At 40.1% G+C, this 15954-nt stretch overlaps 1 protein-coding gene across 2 annotated transcripts in view; it reads left to right on the forward strand.

The window, feature by feature from the left end:
• Nucleotides 1-15954, forward strand: part of clmpb (CXADR like membrane protein b) — a 109885-nt gene that overhangs the window by 86283 nt on the left and 7648 nt on the right. For both annotated transcript variants that reach the window (XM_074679740.1, XM_074679741.1), the window contains exons 3-6: nt 3568-3772; nt 8467-8634; nt 11325-11447; nt 11973-12114. In XM_074679740.1, the coding sequence (XP_074535841.1) occupies nt 3568-3772; nt 8467-8634; nt 11325-11447; nt 11973-12114 (638 nt within the window). The remainder of the gene's footprint in view (nt 1-3567; nt 3773-8466; nt 8635-11324; nt 11448-11972; nt 12115-15954) is intronic.

Raw genomic sequence — 15954 nt, forward strand, 5'->3', positions numbered from 1 at the left:
CAGTCCATGACAGCCCAGGTTAAAAGAGTCCCTGTTGTGAGTAAAAATAAACGTCCTGAATATTTCTTGTACATTTACAGAAGCTGGGGAGGGGACACTCTGCATATACTGTTTTAATTTTTACGGAATAAACAAACCACCTCATTTTAATTGCAAACTATGCAAACAGCCTGCAGCCATTCCTCTAAACTCCTTTTAAATTCCTCACACTTTGTGGCGCTTTCGCTGCCTATTGGTGTCACAGATGTGTTCAGAGCACGGACAGGCATGGCTAGAAGCATAAAAACACATACGTTTGTAGTCAATACTCATTTATATGTGAGTAATACGCGCCTAGAGTTCTTGAAAGCATTAGAAGTGTGCCCATGGCAGATACTTTGTACATATTTCCTTTTTTGTTTCAGTGTTGGGGCCGTGTCGCTCTTTGCCTGTAGTTGTGACACAGTAATATATGTCTGTATTTGTGTGTGTTTCTACGTAATGTGTCTTCTTCAGAGCTGCTGTAGCTTTCGTGTGTAGGTCTGTGTGTAACTGGTCGGTAGTCACCTGTGATACAGCAGGTGCCCCTGTGTCTCAGGCACTGATGCACTGTGGCACCGGCATTTAGCAGTCCCCATCTGCAGGCTCTCACTTGCCCTGAGTTATAGGCCAGTGTGACAGCTGTGTTTGTGTATGTGTGTGTGTGTGTGTGTGTGTGTGTGTGTGTGTGTGTGTGTGTGTGTGTGTGTGTGTGTGTGTGTGTGTGTGTGTGTGTGTGTGTGTGGATGAGAAGAGAAAGAGAGAGAGGATAAAAATAAGCAAGGCTTTAAGTAGACAGATGATAGAAAGATGCATCTTTCCACTACAGGTTATTTGACATTCAGATTGAAATTGAAGTTTATCAGATGTTATTTCTTTGAATGCTTTTGTGAACAGGTCAAAACTGATCCACATTTGTTGTAGTTTCCGTCAAATATAACAACGTGTAACTTATTGATTCTCAAGTTTATTGGGAATCATTTGGTTATTTTCAATATTCAACCGGTCAAAACCTATAATTACAATTCATTCTGAATCGCAATGTCAAAACTTGGTACAACCCTATCATATGTATCATATTGAATTAATTACCAAAACAAAGAAAGTAGTATCAGCGAGAAAATGTACTGTTTATGATTTCACCTCCTCCTGTTGACCATGCGAGAAAAATGTAACCTACTGAGGGTAATGGTATACAGCATAGATGAACTATTTTTTTGCTCTCAGTAGGTTTGAAATCTTATCTGAATACCATGATACACTGGTAATCCAGCCATGATTGTCAGGTTGAGGCTCTGAAACACTGAATGATCTTATATCTTAATAGATTTGGACTTGGGATGGGTATCGAAAAACTAATCCCTGTTAAGAAATCGATAAGAAATGTCAATTCATTGACATTGTTTCACTATATGCCCAAGCTATCTCAGCTTGGCACATGGATAACAGTTTCGAAAGAAAGCTCTGATTCAGGATTTCTCTAAAGCAGGGGTCTCCAAACTTTTCCCCGTCAGGGCCAAACAACTTTTCCCCTCTCTGATGGGGGGCCAGGGTCTGTTTGTAAAAAAAAAATGTGATGATCCCATTGGTGTCCAAACGTAAATATTCATTGTTTCGCAGAAAGCCTCACATAACCAAATATTAATAACCCTTTCTGGGATCTTGAAAGGAAAAAAAAATCAGAAAATAAATAACATTATTAATGAAATATTAAACGCTATTTATGAAATAAATCGTAACTAAATAACCCTTTTCAGGTTTTTCACAGAAAAAAAGACTATGAAATATTAACTTTCTTGTAGACACCACTGTTTGCAGCTCTCTGTCATTAACTTCACTGTGAAAACCAGAAAGCAAGCAGGCTAAGAAAATGAACCAAGTGATACAACACCTACCAGACCAATACATTTCACTAACAGTATGGTTGTATAACAGGATTTTTTTCTTTAAGGAAGAGTTTTCAGATAGGGCACAAACTGCAGAAGGGTGGAATAGAAAGTTATGTTCTATGCATGTGTAAGTCGTGATCATGTGGCCAGACTGGAAAAAAAAAAAAAAAGATCATAATGTGCCACTGGTATTGTTCAGGGGGCCGGGCAAAATGTGGAGGAGGGCCGTATCTGGCCCCCGGGCCATAGTTTGGGAACCACTGCTCTAAAGTTCTACTGAAGAACTTAACACACAAAAAAATCTCACAAGAGATTCCTGTTCAATATGTTCAGCATGTCATTCATCTCCTAATGAACCAACAACGATAGAGAAAAAATAGCACTAGCTTGATGCTAGCATATATAGGAAATTGCATTGATATGCTAGCTGTTAGCAAACATTTGTATAACTTCAGTTTCACACATTTCACAATGATCTTTGCTAATTTTTATGAATCGAAGTCAGGGGATATCAAGATCCATTGACCGATTTGATATTTATTTACAATGTTGTTGACACAGAAAACCTTAAGAGAAGTCTTTTTGAAAAGGAAAAATTCCCAGGAGGAATTGCTGAGGGAATTGATTAAGAATTGGATCAATAAGCAGAATCGATAAGGGAATTTTTATCAAAAAAAATCTTATGAGTACCCATCCCCAAATGGACAGAGCATAGCTGTCGTGATGTGTGGCTTAAAAAGTTAAAAAAGTCCAGCAACTCTGGGCATTTAAGACAAGAATTTATTTTTCCAAACAAAATACAACCAAAAGGAAAAAAAAATCATGTTTGTGTTTCGTCTCAATGTGATTGCATAATCAAGTGCTTGTTGTGAGACATTTGTTTTAATTATCCAGCCTTTATTTTTGCTACAGTGCTAAAACCACACCAGTGTTGCTGTGGGTATTTTCATCTTTTATCTCAGCTCCAGACTTGATTTTTATTTGGTCGATTTGACAGCCCCCACCCCCGTAGAAACAGCATAAGGAGATAGCAGTGCTGACGGATAATCAGCTAAATGAGCAGTGGCAAGATTCTGGCATTCCAGCAAATGCATTCATTTGTAAAATATTATTTCCCAAGTGTTAATTAAAAAGTGTTAACATTGTTACCCATGAGTGCTGCTATTCTGTTTTTCTCAGGGATGTGCGCCCAGTGAGGGACTACGTAAATCTGTTTGAGCTGTGCCTACACCGTCATTAAAGTTATGTAATTCTGAATGTTAATGGCAGAGAACCAATCAAATATTTCAAGTGTAACTCTGTTGGGACATGTTGTTAAGTGGTATGAAAGAGCTTTTTGAGGGGTGGTGCCATTAATTAGATGAACACAGACGTTGGCTGCGTTTAGATAGTAGTTTACGTTACCAGGTGCTTGGAAATTGGAAAATTCTTTCTAAAAGGATTGGGGGTAATTACGTGACAATGGGACTTCTGTGGTTTTATAGCACTCAGTGCTGTAAAATAAGACATTAGGATCTAGTCCCATGAACATAACAGACGCCATGTTTGTGCTAAACCTCTTGTTGTACATTTTCTCTTTCTCTCTCATTCTCCCAAGTCTTCCCTCAAAACAATGAACAGTATTCATATAACTCTTTTTTGTCCTCTTCACTGCTTACAGATCATTACCTTCTTTGGAGGCCAGGTGTACACCAATGAGGCGACAGGTAGTGAGGCCGGTCGTCTGTCCTTTGCTGGCGAGTACCTGGGAGGAGACGCCTCCCTGCTGATCAGCGACCTGCTGCAGGCGGACTCTGGAGAATACTACTGTAAAGTCAAGACTGGGGGAAAGTACCACTGGAGCCAGGTCAACCTTATTGTGCTGGGTGAGTTTTGTCTGGCTCAATGAATACACACACACACACACACACACACACACGCGCACACATACACACGCATAGTCAGGCTGCAGATAGGGAGACACAGGTGCACACACATCTGGGAATGTAGAGAGAGAAAAAACATTTGTACATACATATTCAGTCTGTAACACAGACACACACACACACACACACACACACACACACACACACACACACATATAGAGACCTAATCACTGCATCATTAGCCTGGCACATTTCCTCCGTCATGCTGACTGATCTAATGATTCAATTTGATTCAGACAGTGTGATTTGATTTTGCTCGTGCTGTTTGGGTTCCTTTGGATTGGTTTGTTGATGAGGTGAGACCGGAGACATGGGACCAGTCTGGAAATGCATAGAACTGATTGATCGTCATGGGGGTCTGAGTTACAAGGCTAAGCATCAAGTTGAATTTTCCAAATCCCCACTGTACATCCTAGGCTAATGCATTTATGTGACAGAGCAGACGACACACACTACTCTGAGTTTAAGGAACAGTCTGTAATGAAATAAAGTCATGAAAACCACATAAAACCAGACAACTGTTATCAATCTGGCTGTCAATAAGCCACTCAGGAAGAGGGTTATGTTTTGCTCTTGTTTTGACCTCATGAGCTACATCAGAGCCATCATTTTTCATTTTACTCAATTTTATAGTTTTTTTGTTGTTTTCCTGCTTTGTAGTTGTAAATTAATGGTTTACTAGCTCGGTGGCAATATGTGTCTCAAATAGCTAAATAACTCTGAAGGACAGACACCAAAAGGGGAGATTCTGCACCACAAAAGGCAGCCACAAAGTCCAGCGGGAGGAGCAAGATCGTTCTCAATGTCAGAAAAGCAGGCGATTTATTAAAACATCAGGGGAGATTAGTTCAACCGGCGGTTATTGGTTTTCTAATGGAACAGTCTGTTAATCCTCTTGCGCTCACTCTCTTCTCTCCTCCATAAAGACATTTCAGTGAGTTAGTGCCTCGGTTTTTACAAATTGCCCTCAGCTTTGCGGTGACACTTTCGATTTTGAGAGAGACGGACATTTGCATTTTTTTTTCCTTTTGCTCCCCACGCTAAGATAATAGCTTGGCAGCCGAGCTGGTGGCTGGCTTGGCATGAGACACTGTGTGTGAGTGAGTGTATGTATTTGTGTGCAAGCCAGAGTTTATGCCTCCAGTGGTTGTGTTTGTGTTTATGTGCAAGCTTGCATGTTAATGTCCGGATGCCTGTACTGGTTCGTTAAAGAGTGTGTGGATATTCATTTGCAGATTTACGGCGGATGGTATCAGTTGTTAATTTGTCCTGGTGTATAAGTCAGGCATGCTGTGTGTCTGTGCTTATTTGTCTGTGTTTGGTTTGACCTCTCTGACTGATCATGCTGCAGCGAGCCCTAACAAACCCTGGCAGAGTTGTGAGATACACTGAGGGATGGGGACGGGAATAGAGAAAAAAAAAACAGAGTTAGATGCACAGAAGATGTCCTATACATAATCTGTCTCACTTTATGTTGTGACTAACACATTAGGCTCCTCATTTAAGTGTCTAGAGCAGCAGCAGCCAAAGTGAGGAAAGTCAACACCGCAGAAGTGACAGTGATACAAAAATACAGAATAGATGTTTAAATATAGTTCGCCACTGATCTAAAAATAAGTCACATGGGAGGGAGAGAACAGTCTCCTTTTTTCTGCTGTTATGGCTTTGCAGTGCCTCCCAGCATGTATCCAAAGAGAGGAGCTCTAAAGGGCTCAGCAAGCACCAGCTATACAATACTCTGCCTCCAGCTACTGGACTGTAACAGAAACCTTTGACCTGTGGAGAACATATTACCACAAGCGTTCACCGCCAGCTTTGGGGTCACATTGATCCATTACCCGTGGGACTGTTTTCAAGCGCAACAGCAGTGGCCAGAGGCATTTTTTTTTTTTTTTTACGTTGTCAGCCCACCCATCCGTCAGTGCTGACCGCTCGTCCGACTGCCCGACCTACCATCAGACCATCTCTTGTACTCTTTGACTCCAGGTCTCTGGGAAACAATACAATGTACTCCAAACTCCAAGAAAAGAGAGATAGAAAGAAAGATAGTGGTCATGAGAAAGTTGATTGGCAGAAGCACAGAAAAGTCAGGTTATTTAAGTTGTGAAAAATGACCATCAAGTCGTGCCAAATCCAACTGAAATCAATAGAATCATAAAGTGACACCTGCAATGGAGAAAGCAGGTAATTGACTACTAAAGTGAAATTCTGTAATCATGAACATCAAACAGTTTAACTTGATGCAGTAACAAGTTCTTATTATCTCACTTTCTCCCCTTTCACTCCTCTTTATGTAGCATTTTATTCTGAGGTAATATACCCTGTTGTTGGATACTTAGACCTAAATTAATGTTCTGAGATAACTCATGCTTCAGTGCATTTTCTGTTTAAGGGGAAAGTTCAATTTAAGTTTAACTCAGCTCTTGAAAGATAGTTGTTGGGTGGTTTTATATATATATATGGAAGGAGAACTTTATAACACCAAATGATATTTAAACAATTTTTATTTTATAAAGCCAATAACTGTGTGTGTTTAATTTAATGTTTTGTTTTTTTTTCCCACAAGCCACAGTTAAAGTAACAGTGTGGGTAATCCTCCTATGTATTGGCAATTCTATAATTAGGGTCAGCCTTATCTTATGGTAGCACAGATGATAGATTTTGTCTCTTTATCCTTGGGGAAACAGAATATATTACTTAAAGACTTTGAAAAAACATGCATCCATTGAGAATATATATTCCACATTTAAGAAAATAGTTGGATAGGATTTAATGGGCAGGTACACACTAGGAACAGGACTTATTAGCTACCCCTGTCTTACTGTTTTACTTGGGGATTCTACTAGCTGGGGCTGTATGACGGTTGTTGAAATGTGTCTTATACCAGCTGGACAATATGGCAAAAGGGCTGGGCAATATGGCAAGGGCTGGACAATATGGCAAAAATCAAAATCAGGATTAACTGAACTTTCTACCTCGATTCCTGTTAATGTACAGTTATACTACTCTCACCCCCACTCTCAGCTCAGTTTGTTCTGTAAATATTAGTACAATTCTGAAACAAGTAACTGAACTGAATATGCACAGATGAACAATTAAGGGTTATTAATTTAAAGAATGGTTTTGAAAACACGCGTCAGCAAAAATGTTTTGTGCGGAAGAAAAAACAAATATTCTTTAAAAACAAGAGAATTTAAAAAAAAAAAAAAGTTTTTCTTGTAAACTTAGTAAATTGCCATGGTGCTGATGTCAAAAATAACTCTTACCTCATGAAAAAGATACTTCACTCCTTTTTGGTCGACTTCATCCTCCCCAAGTGTGTTCAAACAACTGACAGGGAATTCCTTTTTGATACAAGCTGCTGGTATTGTGCAGTCAGCTCGGTGTTTGAGTTTTCCTCCATTAGACTATTGTCCAAAGACCTAATGAGTCCTGCCAAAACCAACCACAGCCTGATGGCAATCACGTTACCTTTGCGTGCCAATCAAGCTATGCTCAGTCCGATCTCGTGCTAAGCTCATAGCTAACATGCTGTTTGGGACATTGTCACGGGGCTACTTCCTCTTCTTCTGCTGGTTTTCTGGTAGCCTTTACACTTTGCGACACCTGGTTACCTGTCATGTAACTTCACAACCAGAAGTGTACTTAAAGATGATGCTGTATTTGCAGAGACAATATAGAATAGAATAGAATAGAATAGAATAGAATAGAATAGAATAGAACTTTATTATCACTGTAGCAACCCTCTGTTGCTGGGTTAGCATGGCTAGCTCGTCCATCTTATTGGAGATAGATCTTACATTCCCAACAACGATGGATGGAAGGACAGGTCCATACGTCACTTCTTAGCTGACATCTGAGAACCAGCACGTTGTCCTCACCTCCTCTTCACCTAGTGGGAAGACATCAGGCCTTACACCAGTTAGCATTGACATGCTACAGGCTGCTAACAGCTGATTTCACATGAAAACAATGGGGCCACGGCTACATGTAGGATCTCCAGACAAACACAGGAGAAAAAGTAGTAAAAATATCACTGAAGCAACAAAAAGTTTGGAGTCCATGACCAACAAATGAGCCACACAAAGTAATGATCCACTCCAAATACAAAGATTACAAAAAAGAAAAGAAAACATTACAAGAAACTGACAAAGAAGAGAGAGCTGCTGCAAAAGGCAGCCATAGCCAACAGGGCAGCGCCTAGCAATATCACAATGGGGGAAATTGAAATACTCCCCATGGCAGTTTTACATGGGTTAGAAGCTCTAAATGTCGGCGTTGATTATTTTTCGATTAATTGTCTGGCCCTACCATGAGCACACTTCAAGCAAACTACAAGCAAATGTGTAATTAAGGGAAACCATGCCACTATTTTTTTTTTTTTCCATTTTAAGCACCAGTGAGCACTGGTGCATGGGATGAACCATTGAGTCGCTCCTCCTATCAGTAGCTACTTACTCTGTTTTTGTCTTTATGTTTATTTAGATCCCCCAACAGGTAAAATCCACAGTCTAAACTCTCTGTCTTTAGTGCAAACTTTAAATAATGTCTGCACCCTTGTAATAAAAAAACTGATTTTTCCCTGTTTGCTGCACATTAACTGAAATCTTCTGTTTCAAATGTGTTTCTTGCAGTCAAACCTTCCAAGCCAAATTGCTGGTTGGAGGGTGAAGTCCTCGAGGGCAAAGATGTCAAGCTGAACTGTAAGTCCAGCGATGGATCTGAGCCGATCAACTACAAGTGGGAGAGAGTGCTGGACAAAGGCAAGAGCCTGGGCAAACTGCCAAACCTGGCACTGATAGGTAAGAAAAATAATTGGCACTACACTAACATGCTGATTCACCAGTGGAGACCTCTGCAGAGAAACTCTACAAAGATTTATCTCAGTATTACTGATTTTTATGGCCTGCATTCATCCTAAGAAGAGTTTTGCTGAGTACACCGCCTTGCCTTCACCTTGCACTAACTCCATGATCTCACATTTCCAAACAATGGCCCACGCAAGTACAGTCTCTCTATGGCTCTCTTGGCTGATTCAGCAGTATAATTAACTTTGCTTAACGAAAGAGCACTTATATGGAGTCAGACTGTCTTAATTAGCCCATTCATTTTACATGCCTGTCTTATCTTTACACACCAAAGACCAAATTGTGCAAACTATTTTTTTATTCCACAAATCAAATGGAAACACAGCTCTGTGATTTTTCCTTGTATTCTTTTGGGATAAGTTGTATAAACATTAGGATCCAGGCTGATGCTGTGATCTGATGAAGATGTCTATGATAATAAAATGTCATCCTGGCTCAAGTGAATTATACCTGCAAGCATGAAATCAGCAGGAACTCAGGGTTTTCTTGGATTGTGTGCAGAGTGCAGAAAATCAAATGTAAAAAACAGAACTGGCCTGGCAGCCTCATCGAAATTCTGTAACACAAAAGAGAAACATTGGCTCGCTAGTCACCCTGCGGCACTATTTATTCACATGGTGTGGGTTCTGGCATTCCATTTGGATTATAACCAGGCTTTTCTGTCTCTAAATAGTAACACAGACTATTTTTATCCGAAAAGTTAATGGGAGGGCAGTTCTCCCAACTGTTTATTCTCTAAACAGGCACAAAGATCCCCAGGACGCCAACCTCTATGTCTTTGTTTTCCCTCCAGTATGCAACTGGCATCCGTGAAGGCACGTGCCCAGACAAAAACCTTCAAATTAATGACCTCCACCAAACAACACCTGTTCAGTCTAATTAGTTTTCATTGGACGATAACACACAGCGTCAGCAGCCATTATTTATGGGTCTGGTGAAAGGTAATATCACATGGTTGTCACTGGTGGGGATGACTTAATACCCTGTGGGGTTGTAGGGCTCCACCACTCTCTTAGACTTGCTCCTGCTACTCTCTTTAAGCCTCCCTGAGTGAGATGAGCATTTGCTCTTGAGCAGACACAACATCAACATCTGTCTCTCCTCTCCAATGGCTAAAGAATCAGCCAACCATAGAGAGGAGATCTCCTTTCTATGGCTGGCTAGTTCTTTAGCCATTTCATACATTTTAGTTATTTTTCGTATTATGGCTGCACAATTCTGGCAAATTGTTAATTTTTTGTTTTTTTTTGCTTTATAATTGATACCACAATTCCCCTGCATGTTTTGTTTGTTTGTTTGTTTGTTTGTTTGTTTTGTACAAAATATTTTTTTGCATTGATGAATTTTAAGAAAACAAAAAGAGAACATTCAAATGGTCATTTATAGGAATGGGTAATTATAAGATTTTACCATACCACTACCACTACCTTACCACTAGTGAGTTTATACGTGAATAAATGTGAAATTTGTGACTAGGGATGGGTACCAAATTAGGTACTGTTATAGGTACCGACAAAATTCTATCAAAATTACCGGGTACCGATTCACGTAAAATTGAAAGGTACCGTATTTTCCACACCATAAGGCGCACCTAAAAGCCTTCGGTTTTCTCAAAAGCAGACAGTGCGCCTTATAATCCGATGTGCCTTATATATGGATCGATATTGCTTAATCATGGCTACTGTAGTCAGGGGGCGTCGCCGGAGTAACAGCGGTAAGCAGTAGAACCAGTAAAGAGGAATTCTGCTAAGTGCTAACATTAGCTCACAGGCTGGCCAGGCTTCTTCTCTTGTTAGAGCAATACAGCGCCCCCCAAAGGTCTGGCATTTGAACTGATCCAGAAACGGCTTTTGTGGTCGGCAGAAACGGCTTCGTCTTTACAGCGCACTTTTTTTTAAACGGCACAGAAAATAGTTGGATAGGAAAATGTGCGGCTCCGTGTGGATGTAGCCTGAGTTTGACTGACTTATTGTCTGTTTTGTTGACATTCTCTTTAGCGCAGCTCCATCTAGTGGATGCATAACGCAGCCCTAACCACTACTATAGCTTCTACTCTATGCGCCTTATAATGTGGTGTGCCCTATATATGAAAACAGTTTTCAAATAGGCCAGTCATTGAAGGTGCGCCCTATACTTCGAAGCGACTTGTAGTGCGGAAAATACACTACCATGTTTCGCTACATAAATGCATACTTATGACTGTGAGGGAGAGGAAGAGTAGGCGATTTTCCATGTTGGACATGAACACAGGGTTATATATTGAAGAATACATGTGTTAAATTAAGAAAATTTGAGATTGTATTATTAAACAAATTGATATTTTTTTACAACATAAACACAAAAAAGTACCACCATGACGTCCGTATTTTTTTACAGTCTATTTGTGAGGCATTTGTTTGCAATACAGCCCAATAAATTAAATGCTTAAGAATCATAAGCTTGTGCAGATGTGGGAATGAGAATGTGATCTTTTAACAATTAATCGTGCGGTCCTATTTCCTATCCTGTTAATGAAACAAACACCAGGGATAAACATGCAGAACAATGAACAGACAAATTTAAAGCTCACTATGTTACCAGACTTGCTCTAAAAGTTTGCTTTCTGCAATATTAACTTTCCCCAGATCTCAAGAACCCAGAGATCGTGACCCTGAGGAACCTCACCATGGACAGCTCGGGAGTCTACAGGTGCACAGCCAGCAATGACGTGGGAGAGGAAAACTGCACAGTTCCAGTACCAATGCAGGGTGAGTTTGAGGAGGGACGGCAAAGTCGACCTCGGAGCGTTCACCTTACACCAAACTGCCACGCTGATTGATGGTTATTGTTTCAAACTGCAGCTGGAAATAGTTTTATTCCTCTCCCCTGCCTTTCCATCTAGCACCCCCACACCCTTACGCTGCCTTCTCTCCCCCAGTGCTCCAACACCGTGGGGACTGCACTGAACTTAAAATGGTGGTTACTGGTCCCCACCTGTGCTTCAACAGTTATGTTTCACTGTCACACTAATACATTTCCTGAGAGGCCCAGGACGGTAGGGGTCATATCATGTGTGGAGAAATGACACATCTGGAAACTCAGCAGAACAGGTTGACAGCTCTGGTGTGAAATTGAATTCAAGCTCTGTGGCAACAAATCCAGGGAGTGTGGAAGTATTTGTTCAAAATGGGAAGGGACCAGAGATCATCTGGGAATTTAAAATGAAAACTATGAATATTATGTGAAAGAAAATGACCATCTCTCAACCCTCATCACTTCTTCTTTATTTGCAGAAAGGACGAAACTGGTTCAGATGGCAGGAGTATCAGTTGGGGTACTACTCGCTGTCGTCTTTGTCTTATTAATCATCTGGATTGTCTTCCGAAAGAAAGAGAAAAAGAAGTATGAGGAGGAGGAGACTCCGAATGAGATCAGGTTTGCTTATCCTCTTTTCTTTTGGGACCGTTTTACTATTTTATGTTTTACTAGATAAAACACATTCACAAATTATGTGTGGGATTCTAAAGGTAGCTTTCTGAGTGTTTGTCTGTGTGTTTTAATTGTTGTATCTCCCCGGGCTGTTGCTCAGTTATTTATGTTGATTTTTACACTTTTAATGAGTCTAAATTTGGAGTAGCTTGAGTTCTAAGTACCAACTTTAAGGGATGTTGTATAATAATAGACGATAATGTGGCATTTTAAATGTGTGATGGCTGCTGTTATTGCTGTTTGTCGGTAACTTTTTAAAATGATATATTAAGCAAATGTCAAGCATATTAGGAGACCAGATTTTCAACTTTTGTTATGTTAGTCTGGAATACCTAAAAAACAAATATTTCCTCATGCTTCTGTTTGTGAAAACCCTCATTTAGGCGCTATTCAGCCTCAGCCTAGTTTTATCTGCTTTTCACAGATACCAGTGAAAAAGGCATGTCTATGACTATTAGCTATTGTGACATAACCTCCTGTTATGATGTTGCTTCAGCTTGTGGTCGTGTGCCTTCATGAAAGCTCTTTGTTCACCGTCAGCCTCAGGTTTCAGTCACAGCTGAGACCCAAATCCAGCTACTGTTGACGAAGGAATCATGGGTAAATTAGGGGTCTCAAACAGCTGTTGTGGCTTTTATTGTCTCAGGACATAAATGTATCCCTTTCCTGGGAAAAAAGTAGAGTGATGGACTTTCAGTTCAGAATTGAAAGGGAGGTGCTTCCATACCTACCAGCACTTCCGATTTCTGTGGGAGTCTCCCGCTTTTTAACCCTTTCTTTCGCTAAACTTCCGATTTGTAATTTCTCCCAGTTATCTCCTGAATTTTCTTGTTGACACTGTAATGGACTGGAGATTGTTACCATTAAGATGAGTTATTTTGTGTTTGAGAATTACAAGGTTCAGTGAATGCATCACTTGCAATCATCTGTGTTGTGTGTTTTCTGAGAGAGATTTGTGGGATGGGCTTGTCTTGGAATGAAACAGAGAGCCAGTTATTACTTTTTTTGTTGTTGTTGTTGTGGTTACAGTCAACAGTAACTGGCACACTGCAAAAAACTGGAAGTGTTTTTGTCTTATTTTCAATTAAAAATGTCTTTTTAGACTTAATATAAGCTACATCCAGAACTTGTTTCAAGCTATTCAAAGACAAAAATGAGCTCTAAATTTCTTGGAACACGTTAAAAAATCTGCCAATTAAACAAGAGAAAAGTTACTAGTATTAGGACATTATTGTAGTTTTGAGCAATTTTTTTAAGCAAGTTGTTCTTGTTCCATTTGCAGATTTTTTATTTTACTTGTTACGAGCAATTTAGACCTCATTTTTGTCTTTAAATAACTTGAAACAAGACATTTTTCAGGACTACCTGATAAGCTGAATGTGGCTCATATCAAGTATATTAAGACATTTTTCACAGGATTTTTTTTTTTTTTTTTGCAGTGTATTGAGTGGTCCAATGAACCGTTAACACCAAAATTTGGATTAAAGCTTTTTGTTTGTTTGTTTGTTTGTTTTTTTTGCAGATGCTCAAATACCAAATAAATGCTTATTCGGGCATTCTGACATATTGTTCAGGATATGTGTCCGTAGACCTGGCAATCCCATATCCCCAGTTCACAGTGTAAAGCACAGAGGTCCAAAGCAGGTTAAGTTTTGAGGCAGGGGGAGGGGAGTCTCCTGCTTTGTCAAAGTCTGATGTTGTCAGGTATGGGCTTTTTCAAAGAGCTGTGGGGTGGACTTGTTCTTCAACAATTTCCCTGATAGGTGAAGCAGTTGAACATCAAGTCCAGTCCTTGTTGTATGAAACAAGCTGTTTCTAGAACACAAAAAACATGCCTCTTATTTCAGCTTGGTTTGAGACTTTGTTTGTATGAACATCCAGCATTGTATCTGTTCCACTCTTGTCAAAGAGAAGTGATAATTTGCATTTCACAGGTTATACTTGGGGGATTGGCTCTGCTCTGGGAGCTCCCGTTCCCTTCATGTGCCTATGTGGAATGCCAAAGCATGGGTTGGGGGGGAGTGCACCTCCCTTTTCTCTCTCATCCATACATGAAAAGCTGAGAGAAGTGGCAGCAAAGACCCCTGGCGTAAAGAACAGAGCAGGCATTACTGTCAGCATATATGACACTGATGAAATCAGACACAGCATGAAAAAGGTGAAGGTTGGAGATGGGTTGAAAGGGAAAGCAGTCACAGTAAGCAGGCTAAAGCAGTTCATAAAGAACACTCATTTTGCTATTTGGCTACTGGATGCATAGATGTGATAAGCCGAGCTGTCAGAGGTGGGTGTAGAGAGGGAGTGTAGGAAGAGCTTGACTTCACGGCCTGCTTGAACTGAAACCTCCCTCGATGCATTAAATAAGGATTTCACATGATATTTCATGTGAAAACAAGATATACAAGGCAAGATAAGGTCACCAGGGTATAGAAACAAAGGTTAGCATGCTGTATTGCATATACGGCTACATGGGGCCCAGGTTGGTGAAGTTGGAGATTTGGGTGCTGAAGAAAAACTAGAATAATCCCAGGTTTAATGGGCAGTTTTTCGTGCTGAGAAATAGAATTTTTTTCAAATGAAAGGGTGCATGTAACAATTCATTGTTTAAGGTTAAGAAGGCACTTTTAGTTTGTTTTAAAAAAAATACAACTTTTCCCACAAGAGATGTAAGATTTGTACAATTTCTCCAAACGCACAAACTTTCAATGTTTACATTTTCCTGCTAGTCCAGAGTTAGATAGGGGTATGTAAATAAAGGAATAAATGATGTTTAGTTATATACTTACTGTGATTATCTAGTGTTCCATGCAACCATTTTTTGTAGCTAATGATTCAAACGCTGATTAAAAAGTTTATAGAAAAGTGAAAAGAAATGGATCTGAGACTTTTATTTTGTAGCATCCTGCACAACAAAAATATTGATTATATATAAGCAGTAATGCTTGGCTTAGAGCTTGGTATTGACCTGTGTGTGCGTGTGTGTGAACATCATTTTAACCAAACTTTCTATTACAGTCACAGTTAGTCAGAAGCTAACGGCCATATTCCCAGCCTCTGTGTGCCTGGATGTGTTTGCTCTCCGCCTGTTTGTGGTGTTTGTTTATGTGGCTAAAAATAAAAGCAGGGACAAGGTCAAGTGTTTATTGATCATCTTTTCAGAGCCTCCTTTTCACACCTCCCTTGTTTTTGTTTTTGTGTGTGCATGTGAGCGTGTGTGTATCATCAGGACTTAGGAGGATACCGCTCGTGTTTATGCCTCCCTCTAAAACTCAGTGTACTTCAGTGGACCCTGTGGGCAGCCAATGACACTTGTAAAGGCAGCTGCATTTTTTGTGACAGGCTGGAGTGGGTGTAGGTGCATATTTACTGTTGTAACGATGAATAATGCAGCATGGTTGAGGGACAGCTCCAGCTAAATAATGTAGATGTGGTGAAGTGTTTTCTGTTTTTATACCATGTTCAGAGTTGGAGACTTTCCGCTAATGTGCTCAAGCAGACGTGTGTCCCTTGGGTGTGGGCTTAGAACCAGTCTCACTGCTGTTTAAAACTTTTATTTTTTATTTTTTTCAAGAGTCAAAGAACTTTCTCTGGTGTTTCTGAGAAGTTACCACAAAGCTAAGAGTTCACGTATGGAAGGTGTCTGACTTTCAGAATGAAAAGCTGAACAACTTAGTCCATCACCTGAGCCCCAAGGCCCACACACCCTGATGACCTCATGGAGAGTTACTTATAGCTTATAGCTGCAAATGTTCTCTGTAGGTTTAACACCATTCAAGTAACAATCTC

The sequence above is a fragment of the Halichoeres trimaculatus genome, unplaced genomic scaffold (genome assembly GCF_033239565.1).
Source record: "Halichoeres trimaculatus isolate MK-OKI-2021-1 unplaced genomic scaffold, fHalTri1.1 fHalTri1_scaffold_9, whole genome shotgun sequence".
Lineage (NCBI taxonomy): Eukaryota > Metazoa > Chordata > Actinopteri > Labriformes > Labridae > Halichoeres > Halichoeres trimaculatus.